Genomic DNA, 13,555 nt, shown 5'->3' with positions numbered 1-13,555 from the left:
GACTGGTGTCTGGGGTCTTAAAAGCTAGCATGCAGCCATTTAAGATGCATCAATTGGTCCCAACCCACCTGGAACAAAGGAGAATGAGGAACGCTAACGACACAAGGAAAATATGAGCCCAGGAAACAGAAAGGGCCACATAAACCAGAGACTCCATAAGCCTTCAACCAGAAGAACTAGATGGTGCCCAGCTACCACCAATGACTGCCCTGACAGGGAACACAATAGGGAATCCCTGATGGAGCAGGAGAAAAGTGGGGTGCAGAACTCAAATTCTAGTAAAAAGACCAGGCTTAATGGTCTGACTGAGACTGGGGGAACCCCAGAGGACATGGCCCCCAGAATCTCAGTTAGCTCAAAACTAAAACCATTTCCAACGCCTACTCTCCAGACAAAGATTAGACTGGACTATGACACATAAAATGATCCTGGTGAGGAGTGTGCTTCTTAGCTTAAGTAGACAAATGAGACTTAAGTGGGCAGCTCCTGTCCAGAGGCGAAATGAGAAGGCAGAGGGGGACGGGAGCTGGTTGGACAGACATGGGATATACAGGGTAGAGAAGAATGCGCTGTCACATTGTAGGGAGAGCAACTAGGGTCACATAAGCACGTGTGTATAAGTTTTTGTATGAGAAACTGGCGTAAATTGTAAACTTTCACTTAAAACACAATAAATAAATATATAAAAAAAGAAGAAGAATGAAGAGCCGGAGTGGAGTGCATCCTTTGGACCTAGAGTCCCTGTGCTGAGAACCTCCTAGACCCAGGAGACAGAGAGAGCCGTAACACTGGAGACAAGCAGTGGGAGAGAGACGGCAGCAGTAGAATCAGGAGACCGGCACAAGATGGCACAGTGGGCTTCCCAGCCCACAGAGTGAGGAAGCTACAGTAGGCATGCAAACCTATGGAGTGAGAGAGCTGAGAGTCTTCGGGCAGGAGGCTTTCTGGTGGATTCGGGGTGTCCCTGGGCACTTTACAGCAGAGCTAGGCTTGCAGACCCACGGAGCAGAAAGCTGAGTACCTTCGGGCTGAGGCTTACTGGCAAGTGGGGTGCCTCTGGGCACTTATTGGTGGAGTTAAAGATCTTTTTAACACTCGACCAAATAGGGCAGAGGCCAGGCTCGGAGGCCCAGGGGCCCAGGGAGAGGCCTGCCTGTGGGCATGGCTGAAAAGCTCTCCTGACCAAAGAACTGTATCCTGAGTTGTTCCTGATCCTGAATTGTAACCTGTTTCCTTCCTAATAAACCCCATAATCATGAATATTGTCTATGAGTTCTGTGTGACCATTGCAATGAATTATCAAGCCCAGCAGAGAAGTAGAGAGTGTCGTGGGAGGGATGGCTCATGTCAAAATTGGTAAAAAGGTTGGAGGTGAAGGTATGTCTGATCTCCATCTCATAACAATCAGCCCTGGTCTGTTGATGCTGATAGCGATTCTCCTCCCTCCTTGTGAAGGTAGACAAGGAAGTCCGACGCCCCTACACCGCCGTTTTCACAGATCCCCTTAGTCTCTGTACTGTCCTTCTTAAGATGTCCGAATCAGAGTTGCATATGTAACTTAATCAATAAAGATGTTCGACGGTTCTGTGTGAGAGAAGCATTTGTTTTCCTTTCGATCCCCTTCTTGACGGTGCCCAACATAATGTTGTCCTTTTTTGCCATAGCAGGAAGCTAGTTTGTTCTCTTCAGTGTGCTGTCCACAGTATTTCCTAGAGCTTTTTCATGGGTCTTCATTGAAAGGTCAGCACTCATCATCTTGCAAGTATAGTTTGTGATACCTGGCCCTCCCTAAATGGATTAACTGACACATGTCCCTGTTGAACCTCATCTGCCAATCAAACAGCCTCTGAGATCTTCCTTTTACCCCCATCAACTTAGCATTTCACTGCCTGGAAAAACTTAGTATCAACTGCAGACTTGAGTTCTAGTACCTACCACTGAGGAACTCTACTATTTATCCTTCTTCATTCATAAAAATGTATGTTTTTCGCCTGTATTTTCTGTTTGAGTTTTTTTTTCCTATAAACCAGTTCCTAGTACACGATTAAAAAAATTTGAAATCTCACCAGTTCATTTTTAAAAATAGCCTAGGTGTCAAACTTAATCATTTTAAAAGTTAGTTTAGTCCCACGAAAAAGATCCACAGAAGATTACACATGATTTCCCCTTACAGAAACTGTGTTGCCCCCCCCCGCCCCCTGTCACCACCCTCAGTAGTTTGACGGTTTTTACATACAGGAGGCTAGCATTTATTAAAGATTCTTCCAGCTTGCCTATTAAAGAACCAGACACTCATCAGTTCATAGTTCCCGGGCCTCTCTTACCTGTGGAACCACACCAGAAATCCACACAATGATCATTCAGGTTTTCATTAGAAGTACACAATTTTTTTCCTTTGATTTCCTTCGGAAGTCAAATGTATAGAGGGTCCCGGACAGAGCTGGAGACAAATGTAGAATGAAGTTCAGACCTACAAAAAAAAAAAAAAAACCAGACTTACTGGTCTGAAACCCTGAGAGTATGGCCCCAGACACCTTTTTAACTGAGTACTGAAGTCACTGCTGAGGTTCACCCTTCAGCCAAAGATTAGACAGGCCCATAAAACAAACAATAATACACGCAGCTCAACCATGTGTATGAGACTAAATGGGCACACCAGTCCCGGGGCAAGTACAAGAAGGTAGGAGGGAACAGGAAAGCTGGATGTATGGAAATGGGGAGCCTAAGGTCGAGAAGGGGAGAGTGTTGACACATCACGGGGTTGACACCAATGTCACAATATGTGTATTAATTGTTTAATGAGAAACTAATTTGCTCTGTAAACCTTCATCTAAAGCCCAATTAAAAGAAGTCAAATCTGGTCAAGGTGTTTGGGAAGGGACCTCTGATTCCAAGGGTGCCAGGAAGGCTTCCTTCCCCAAACATCTCTCCCATCTGTTGAACTAATACCTGAAATTCCTTTAACAGAAAACACATATTTTTGTTCTATAATTAGAAATAGAGCTTCAAATGCAATTTTGGAATAACCTTTCCTTCTGACCCCCACTGTGCTGTTCATGTGTGGATTAACAGAGCATTTCTTGACAGTAGATTTTGAAAGGGTTAGAGCATGAGTATCCTGAATATTCAGAGGAGCAGGAATTAGGTTAATACAGAAGTAGAGGGAAAGGGGTACCAAAAAAAAAAAATGATGCCAACTAAACAGTTTTACACAGGGCCAGCCTTGGTGACTTAGTCCCAGTCATTATGCTTTTTTTGACTACATCTAGTTTGTAGCTGGAAACCCTGGTGGCATAGTGGTTAAGTGCTACAGCTGCTAACCAAAGGGTTGGCAGTTCGAATCCACCAGGCGCTCCTTGGAAACTCTACGGGGCAGTTCTACTCTGTCCTATAGGGTCACTATGAGTCGGAATCGACTCAACGGCACTGGGTTTGGTTTTTTGGGGGGGTTTAGTTTGTAGCTTAGAACCAGAGTTTCCTGCACATTTCCCATTGTTCCTCTGACCCATCTACCTGCCTCAAAAGATAAGTTTGACATAGGACTGGCTTACTCATTTTAAAAAGTCATTCAGTGTATCCGCTCTTTGTCATCCTTCTTGTTTCCTGGTCCCACTGGTTCTCTGGCTTAGTTCTTACGATTATAAAGGATGTCTTATTGCTGGTTCACTTACAAGATGCTCTAATTTTTGTTTGCCACCCAATTTCTAGTTTGCTCCGGAACTGCCTCACCCTGTGGGATTCACTTGCTATTTTTCCCATTTTTTTACATAACTTTTTCCCTACTGTAGCCTGTTGGACTTTGCCAGCAAGTCAAGCAGGAACTTTATGGTTTCATCTTAAGATTGAACATATCCCCTTTTTAAAAAATTGGCTTTGTGTTTCTTTTTGTAATAGACTGGATATGGAATATTTACATGAATGTTTTCTATCACCAAAAGATCTTGGGTTCCATTTTATGTAAAAGACAATTACACAGATCTCCCTAAGTTATTCAATACTTTTTTTAATGTAGAAAGGCAAGGGTCATTGATTCCCAAAAGCTACTCGTAATTTCCATGGGAGCTACTAGAGTTGGTGCTACAAGTAGAACTCTTTTTTTACTAGTATAAACAAACATTAATATTGCTCTTGTAATCCAACCTCCTCCTCCAAATGGAAGTTTATGGCCAAATTGTAGCAATCATGGAAGTATTTTTTGTTTACATGAAGGCACCCCTCCCCTTCCAGGGCCACATACACACAAAGTTTGGTGGGAGAGGGAGGCTGTTTTGCCAAAGGGAGGATTTGCTAGTTCCCAAGCTATGCCATCAGAAGGAGGAAATACTGCCAGTGTTTAACCTTTTCTGCTCTCTATTTGTATCTGAATGCAATGTGAGATGGTCTTAGTAACATTAAATATGTTATCTAAAATGCTGTGTTGATGACTTTGGGAGCATTTATAAGTTAAGAGTTGTGAGAGGGAAGGACAATAACAAGTGCTTCCTTATTGTTGGCTCAATGGAAGTTTTGATAAAGAGACTTCAAATCTTGCAGGACAACCAAACTCCTTGCCCACTGTGAACTGTCATCATCCTTGCTTGCAAGGAACACTCTAGCTGTATTTCTTCCAAGACAGATTGGTTTGTTCTTCTGGCAGTCCATGGTGTATTCAGTATTCTTCAGCAACACCATAATTCAAAGGCTTTGATTCTTCTGTGGTCTTCCTTATTCAGTGTCCAGCTTTTGCATGCATATGAGGTGATTGAAAATGTCATGGCTTGGGTTAGGTGCACCTTAGGCCTCAAAGTGACATTTTTGCTTTTTAACTACTATATTCTAACTTTTAGAACTACTACATGACCCCAAAACCCCAATCCTAGGTATATACCCAGAAGAAGTGAAAGCAGGAACGCAAATAGAAACTTGTACACCAATTTTCATTGCATCACATTTCACAGTAGCCAAAAGGTGGAAACAACCCAAATGTCCATCAACACATGAATAGATTGAATAAGACAAAAGACAGGCATCTCCATTGTGGGTATTATCTTGAGTGATCTGTGCCGCCTAGAGGCAGCTTGATCAAAAAAGGGAGACAGGAATGAATAAGCAAACCTTAAAACTGGGACTGCTTGGCATGACTGAAATGGGTAATCCCAGACCTACAATGAAATTCTACTTTAAATTAAGCTGCAACTAGGCTTGAAGCCTGCCTCTGCCATCCTACAAAGACAGTTTAGCCTTTTGTGAATTTTTCAACTGTTTGTAACACAAAGGGTGCAGAGATCCCGGCCTTAGCTTATGTAAATAATATTGCTATCCAGTGAATGTCTAGGCCCTAACTCACTCCCTCCTAGCCAGATGAGCAGTGTTTACATTTCCAAAGGCTTCAAGTTAGAGCCAATTTAATCTGCTTCCTAACCAAATGGTTGACGTTTACATTTCAAGGATTCCAACTAAGATTAAACTGGTATACAATCAATCACTAAACCCCCATATCAGAAATGTTTATATCGATTGCTTTAAAAATATTGTTTTAGTCAAGAAATTGATGTTAGGTAAGTTTATAGTGTAATAACCCCTTGAAATTTTTTCCTTCCTTCCCCTGTACTCCCTTGACATGAAACCATTTTTTGTTTGTTTGCTCTGCCTGATGAATACCTCACTGCTCTCCCTGCAAGCCAGAACACACACTGCCTCTTGTTTGAGTGCCCATGTGATTCTCCACTTTGTGAAATGATCTTACTTGTCTTTTTCCTTCAATAAAATTCTTTGTCATAATTTCTAGCAGAGCATCAGTCTAGTGTTTTCACTAGGACATTTCTTGGTGACCACGAAGGGAGCCAAAGGAGATTTTACCTCTGCAGCATCCGGGACAGCGAGAAACTTGGAGCATCTGGCACCAGCAAAGGTCTCTTGGGCCTGTTCGCTTTCCTTGGGCTACTGGAAGTTGCCACAGATAAACACCTCTTGGGTCTGAGCCCTGCTTACTTTGCATAGAGGCTCTCTGATTTTTGTTGAAAGACTTGTCTTCCTCTATTCCCCCTGTCTTTTTAAACAGAACATAAGTTCCTTTGATTTTAGGTACCTTATGGTCATTGCTTAGGGAACTCAGAACCATAAGAAGCCGCATTTCACAGCTCTGCAGCATTCCTTTATTAAGGATATTAACCAGCTCTGAGAAACTGAAAGCTCTGACCTTTTCTCTGAAAAGCTACTGAAGCTAACCTTACACTGCCTTTGGAAATATAGGAAATGCCAAATCTAAAAGCAATGTCGAGACTCCTCCAAAAACTCCCGTTCATTCTATGAATAAGCATTATGGTGCTTCTGTTTGCTTATTTTTATCTGCTTGGTATGAGTTGACAAAAGGCAGTTTGAATGAGTGGACACTTTATGGGACATTTAAACTTTCTAAGTTAACTTTCCTGCGCAGTGAGTTAGAACAAAAGGGGTTCTGGATTAAAAAAAGAAAAAATTTCAATGGGACTTTTTTTTCTGATTGGCAATTCGAGGACTCTAAATGACATAAACAAAGTATGTGTGATGGATAAGGTTGTGTATCAACTTGATTGCGCCATGATTCTCAGTGGTTTGGCAGTTATGATGTAGTTTGGCAGCTTTATAATGATGTAATAAATTCCATAATGAAATCGGATATAATGTAATCACCACCATGATGAGATCTGCCATGAGCAGCCAGTCAGTTGAAAGGGAGTTTCCTTGGGGGTGTGACCTGCATCCAATAATGCGGACTTTCTGGCAAAACTCACTGCCTTTTGCTTGCTCTGGATCCTGCTTCTGGCTCTTCACCTGACCTCTGGTTCTTAGGACTTGAGCTAGCAGCTTACCTGCCAATCTTGGGATTCATCAGCCTCCGCACCCTGTGATCCAGTGGCCTGCCATCTTACCTGCCAATCTTGGAATTTGTTGGCCTCCACAGCCTGTGAGCCAGAGGTCTGTTGCCTGACCTTCTGATCTTGGGTTCACCAGCCTCTGCAGCTATGAGATTCAGGAGAAGCCTCTAGCCTGACCCACAGACTTAGGACTTTCCAGCCTCTTCAACCATGTTAGCATATGTATATATATATATATATATATGTATATATATATATATATGTGTGTGTGTATATATATATGTACTTTGCTGATTTTACTTCTCTAGAGAACCCAGCCTCAGGCAGTTGATAAGGTGGATTTTGAGAAATATGATCTGGTAATACAAGCCACCAATGAGGCAAGTGGCCCTCTGTCACCACCGTTCTACAGTATGACAATATAGCAATGAGAGCTAGATAAATAATTTCTTACAGGTACCTTTCCATTGGGTTACATAGGGACCCTCTGGTTTTCCAACTATGACACAGAAAACCAAGAAAAAAAAAACCATAAGGGTTCCCTAACCACCACACAGCATCACCTCGGATCAAGGAACTCACCTCACAGCAAATGAAGTACAGCAGTGGGCCCATGCTCATGGAATTCACTGGTCTTACCATGTTCCCCATCATCATGAAGCAACTGGCTTGATAGAATGATGGAGTGGCCTTCTAAAGATAACAATTACAGCACCAGATAGGTGGCAGTACTTGGCAAGGCTGGGGCAATGTCTCCAGGCTGTATATGCTCTAAACCGGCATCCAGTATATGGTCCTGTTTCGCACATAGCCAGGATTCATGGGTCCAGGAATCAAGGGGTGGAAATGGGAGTGGCACCATTCACTATTACCCCTAGTGACCCACTTGCAAAACTTTTGCCTCCTGTCCCTGAGATCCTATGCTCTGTGGGTCTAGAAGTCTTAGTTCCAAAGGGAGAAATGCTCCCACCAGGAGACACAACATTGATTCCATTGAACTGGAAGTTAAGAATGGCACCTGGCCACTTTGGACTCTTCATGCCTCTGTATCAACTGTCGAAGAAGGGAGTTATTGTATTGGCTGGTGTGATTGATCCTGATTACCAAGAGGAAATCAGATTGATATTACATAATGGAGGTAAACAAGAGTATGTCTGGAATACAGGAGATCCCTTAGACATCTTAGTGCTACCATGCTCTGTGATTAAAGTCAATGGAAAACTATAGCAACCCAATTCTGACATAACTGCTAATGGCCCAGACCCTTCAGGGATGAAGGTTTGGGTCACCCCACCAGGCAAAGAACCACTACCAGCTGAGGTGCTTGCTGAAGGTAAAGGGAATATGGAAGGTAGTTCTAAATACCAGCTATGACCACATGACCATTTGCACAAATGAGGACTTTAATTGTTATGAGTATTTCTTCCTTGTATGTGTGCATCAAATATTGTTTTCCTCATTTATAAAATAGAAGATGTAAACAGGGCTAGTGTGTTTTCAGTTGTACACATGTTAGTTGTATCATGTTTGGTGCAAGTATGACTATAATTGTCTCTAGAGATCATGTATGGTTTAGGGAGATGTGTATGGGTGCCGAGTTGACAGGAGGTGGACTGTGATGGTTAAGGTTTTGTGTCAACTTAGCTGGGACATGATCCTCAGTGGTTTGGCAGTTATGACATAGTTTTGTAGTTATGTAATGATGTTGTCGCCTCCATAATGACATCTAATATAATCACCTCCATGATGAGATCTGCTGTGAGCAGCCAATCAGTTGAAAAGGATTTTCCTTGTGGGTGTGACCTGCATCCAATATATGTGGACTTTCTGGCAAAGCTTGCTGGCCTTTGCTCACTCTGGATCCTGCAGCTGGCTCCTCACCTGACCTCTGGTTCTTGGGATTTGAGCTAGCAGCTTACCTGCCAATCTTGGGATTCATCGACTGACTGCAGTCTGACCTGCTGATCTTGGGTTCGCCAGCCTCTGCAGCTACGTGATTGAGGAGAAGCCTCTAGCCTGACCCACAGACTTGGGACTTTCCAGTCTCTACAGCTGTGTGAGCTATTTCCTTGATATAAATTCCTCTCTGTATATGTAAATACACTTCACTGATTTTGCTTCTCTAGACAACCCAGCCTAAGACAGTAAGATAGCCTCTTTACAGAATTACATTTCAATTTGACTGAACAGAATAAAGAATTGAAGAATTTAATTTCTAAATTAACTAGGAAAAATAAAGAATTAGAAAGCCAGAGCTCTGATGTACTTAACACCCCTCACTGCAGCTCCCTCTGCCCCCTCCCCCGCCCCACCACCACCACCAGGAACCTCTTCTGTGTATCGTCCTCTGCCTCTTCATCCATCTGGAAACTCTCTGTTTGAACTTCTTTTCTTCTCAGAAGGAGAATTTGCTAACTATTCAAAGCCAGAAAGACCAAAATTAGAGTCAATAAAGTGTCCAGAGGCAGAAAGATCAAAATCAGAAAGTTCAGAGCCAATTCCTGAAATGCCTTTTAAAATTTGCCCTGCAGAAACTGGAGTGGGCACTAGAGAAAATCCAAAGAACACTGCCATTTCTTTCATCCCCTGGACTCATACATAGCACTGCTAAAGATTTTCCAAATTTACATGAGGACCCTTATAGATTTGCTAAATAATTCGAGGTCCTTATTAATGCTTATCAGCCCAGATTATCTGATTTGTATTAAAGAGTCCATATGTTAGTTGGCCCTGGGGAAATCAAATTGTGGTTAGAATGTACTGAATGGAAAACCCCCCAAGATGATTTAGCTTTATACATAGACAAAATGGCCTACGTTCTTCTTGAAGATGCTTGAGGCAGGGCCAAAAAGCTATATGAGGTAACTCTTAAGGCCTTTCCCCCAAACAGACAAAAGTCCATTCTTGTGTACAAGGTGAAGATGAAAGTCTTTGTGATTATCAGTCCTGATTATTCCAGAAGTTTTTGGAACATTCTAGATTGAACCCTTCAGATGAATGAACAAAAGGGGTCTTTAATGCAGTATTTATTTCTGACCTCAAACCTGAAATGTCAGCCCTAGTTAAGACATATTGTTTAGATTGGAAGACTACTTCCACTACGGAACTAGTTAGTTTAGCCCATGAGCTTGCCCAAACTTTAAAAACAAAGCAAACTGCACAGGCTAACAAACAAATGAATGGCCCTTCAGTTACAACAGCTGCAAGGGCCCACTCAGAAAAGGAATTTTAAACCCTCCAATGGCCCCAAAACTGGTCATTGCCATTATTGCAAGAAACCTGGCCACTGGAAAAACAAATGCCTTAAGTTAAAGAATGAACAGAAGGTTTCAACCCCAATCTCAGCTCCTTCCCCTGTTCAGAATGAAGGGGCTCCAGGGACAAAACAGGGACTTTTCCTATGGTACCTCTAAACCCTTAAAGACAAACAATTGTGTATATTAATACATTTTTTAATTAATTCAGGAGTTACACTGTCTGCAGTTAATCCCGTGTGCCTTTTAAAGCACCTGTCAAGGAGCACAAAAACTTCTAAAATCATGGAAGTTACTAATAAAGTACAAACATTATTTCATTCTCAACCTATGAGCCTATCTCTCTTGGCCCAATAAAAGATTTACATCTCTTTTTACTGAATTCTAAAACTGATGTTATAGAAAGAGATATTTTATCTAAATGAAATTGCCGTTTACAATTTAGTGAAAAGGGAGAAATGTTATTAATTGTATCTAAGACTCAGAATTTAGGGATGGATAACATTCAAAAGGAAGAGGCTATCTGCCACATGCAAGCCCTTACTATGCCTCTTCAAAATTCTGGCCCAGCAAACTCTCTTCCCCCTTAAAGTATTTCTCAGGTCCCTGAAACTTTGTGGGCCATGACTTCTAAAGACGTAGAGTCCTGTCCACTGAATGTATTAAAATTCAAGTGGACACCTCTAAACCCTTGCCCAGATTCCCCAGTACCTGCTTAAAGAAGAAGCAAACGAAATAACTCCTATAATGCAGGATTTTCTTTCTAAATGCTTAATCATTCCTTGCACCAGTCCTTATATCACTCCTATCCTTCCAATTAGAAAACCCAATGGTTGAGGTTGGAGGTTTGTTCAGGAATTGTGTGCAATAGACTGCATTGTTATTCCTAGGTACCCTGTTGTCCCTAATCTACATCTACTACTTTCCAGTGTTCTTCCTGAAGCAGTATGCTTTACTGCTGTAGACCTTTGCAGTGCATTTTTCAGCATCCCTGCCAAACCTGAAAGTCAAAAGCTGTTTGTTTTTACTTGGGAAAATCAACAACTTACCTGAAATGTCATGCCTCAAGGTTTTACAGAGGCTTCCAATGAATTTTTTCAAATTTTGCATCCAGATTTGCAACCTTTGCAATTTCCAAATAAATCTACCTTTTTACAATATGTCAATGTGTGCTTCATCTCTCAACAGGCTTGCTTGGAGGACAGCATAGCCTTGCTAAAACATTTGGCTGTAGGTAGGCATAAAGTTTTTAAAGAAAAATTAAAATTAGCTCAGCCTTCTGTCAAATATTTAGGTCACTTAATTCCTGCAGAAGGCATATCTATTGACCCCAAAAGGAAAGAAGCTATTACAACCTTTCCTCTGCCTAAAACGGAGACAATTAAGAGGTTTTCTAGGACTTAGTGGTTATCGTGGAGCCTGAATTCCTAATTATTCTCTCATGGCACAACCTTTATATAAATATTTGAAAGCCTCTGAGCCTGGTCCATTCTGTCTTACCCTAGAAAATCAAGGGGCAATAACTAAGTTAAAAGAAGCTTTAATTAAAATGTCCATTTTGGGGTTCCCTTTAATTATCATTTAGACTTCACACTTTTTGTACATGAAGATTCTAGTAATATATTAGGTGTTCTTATACGAACACGGAGGACAAAATAGGCCTGTGCGTTACTATAGCCTGCAGCTGGACCATGTAGCCAGGACCTACCCCTCTCCCCTCTCCTGCCCCCCGTTGCATTAGGGCAGTGGCTGCTATAGCAAAATTAGTGGAAAACATGGCAGATAGTTTTAGGAAACCTTTTAAACATATATGTACCCCATGCTGCATCTTCATTGCTTCTGCTTTAACCCAACATCTGTCTGCCAGCAGACTCACTTATGAAATCCTTCTCTTGGCAGCATTTAATATTAGATTACATACAGTAGCTACTTTAAACCCAGGTACTCTTCTCCCTACAGATGATAAGGATAACTGTCCTCCCCATGATTGTTTAGATTTAACCGAGCAGCTTCTGACTCCTCGTAGTAACTTAAAGGAAACTCCTTTAACAAACCCTGATATGATATTATTTATAGATGGCTCTTATTTGAAACCAACTCCTAGCTCTCACTATCAGGCTGATTATGCTGTTACAACTTCTACCAAAGTCCTTGAAAGCCAGCCTCTCCCTAAGGCCACTTCAGCTCAACAAGCTGAACTTATTGCTCTTACCAGAGCAGGTAAACTTGCTACAATAAAGTCTGTAAATATTTTTACAGATTGAAAATATACACTTAGAATTATTCATAATATTGCAATATTATAGAAACAAAGAGGGATTTTTAACCTTCTCTGGTAACACTATTAAAAATTGGGCTTTAATAGCAGACCTATTGGATGCCTTGCTGCTCCCTTCTAAAATTGTAATTAAAATACAAGCAAACCAGCCGAAGGGAGTGCCCTAAACTGAAGAAATTAAGGGAAATAGTCTTGTTGATACAACCACTAAATAAGCTGCTTCCCAAGTTATTGTTGCCCCTGTTTTAACAAAAAGGTGTGTAAACAGGCCTTTGGAAAAACCTATAGGGAACTATTTTCATAAAACAACTAGTGTATTTGCATCCACCAAAGAGAATCTTTTAAAACGTCAGCAATTGTCTCAATCTAATGAAATTGGAACATGGAAAAAGTCAGGCTATTATCAAGATCCTGACACTAAGCTATGTTTAAGACCTAATGCCAGAATTGTTCTTCCTAAGCTTTTACACGTTCCTATGATGAGGACTCTACTTTAGAACACTCATCTAGGAAGAGATAAAAAAAAATACTGGTGGGAAAAATTTTCTGAGGCAGCTAAGCATGTGGCTCCCCACTGCTCTATCTGCCCTCATTACAACCCTGGGAATCATCTTAAATTTTCCCCTAAACAATACCCTTTGCCTGCTGGGAGCACCAAAAGTTCTTTGCAATGATCAGGGAACTCATTTTAGTGAGAAAATTATTCAAGAATTATGCCAAGGTTTCCCCATATACCAGAGATTACATAGCCCTTATCACCCACAGTGCTCTGGGCTTGTAGAAAGAACTAATGGTATAATAACTTGCTAAGCTTTCTAAGTCCTTAGGTTTGTCTTGGACTAAAGTTCTCCCTTTAGTCCTCTTAAATTTAAGAAGCACTCCTTTCAGACATCATAAACTTACTCCTTATGAAATACTGGAAGGCCCATGATCCTTCCCTACATTGTCTCTACTGACCTAATTTAGTATAACTTGAATTATTAAAAAATTGTCAGTCTTTAATGCAATACTCTAAGACATATTTTTCACAAATTAATGAGACATTTAAAAAGGGAAAACCTGATTCTCCTCCCTTAGTTAATATTACCCTAGGAAATTATATATATTGGAAAAGGCAACAACTAAAAGATTCTTTAAAACCCTGATGGAAGGGACCTTATCTTGTCCTTTTAACTAACCCTTGCACA

General features: G+C 41.2%; 1 protein-coding gene across 12 annotated transcripts in view; it reads left to right on the top strand.

The window, feature by feature from the left end:
* Positions 1–13,555, top strand: part of HDAC8 (histone deacetylase 8) — a 307,901-nt gene that overhangs the window by 114,263 nt on the left and 180,083 nt on the right. For 2 of the 12 annotated variants that reach the window (XR_010319804.1, XR_010319803.1), the window contains exon 8: positions 5,768–8,892. The exons of 9 other annotated variants lie outside the window; for them this stretch is intronic. Coding sequence is in view for 1 of the 3 variants with exons in the window: in XM_023551438.2 (XP_023407206.1) it covers positions 5,768–5,783 (16 nt within the window). In the remaining 2 variants the exon portion in view is untranslated. Of the gene's footprint in view, positions 1–5,767; positions 12,319–13,555 lie in introns of those variants that run through there. One more of the 12 variants, XM_023551438.2, reaches the window with a different exon arrangement.

Source organism: Loxodonta africana, chromosome X, assembly GCF_030014295.1.
Source record: "Loxodonta africana isolate mLoxAfr1 chromosome X, mLoxAfr1.hap2, whole genome shotgun sequence".
In the NCBI taxonomy this organism is placed as follows: domain Eukaryota; kingdom Metazoa; phylum Chordata; class Mammalia; order Proboscidea; family Elephantidae; genus Loxodonta; species Loxodonta africana.
Note: the sequence above shows the minus strand (reverse complement) of the source record. Positions and strands in the feature narration are given on the sequence as shown.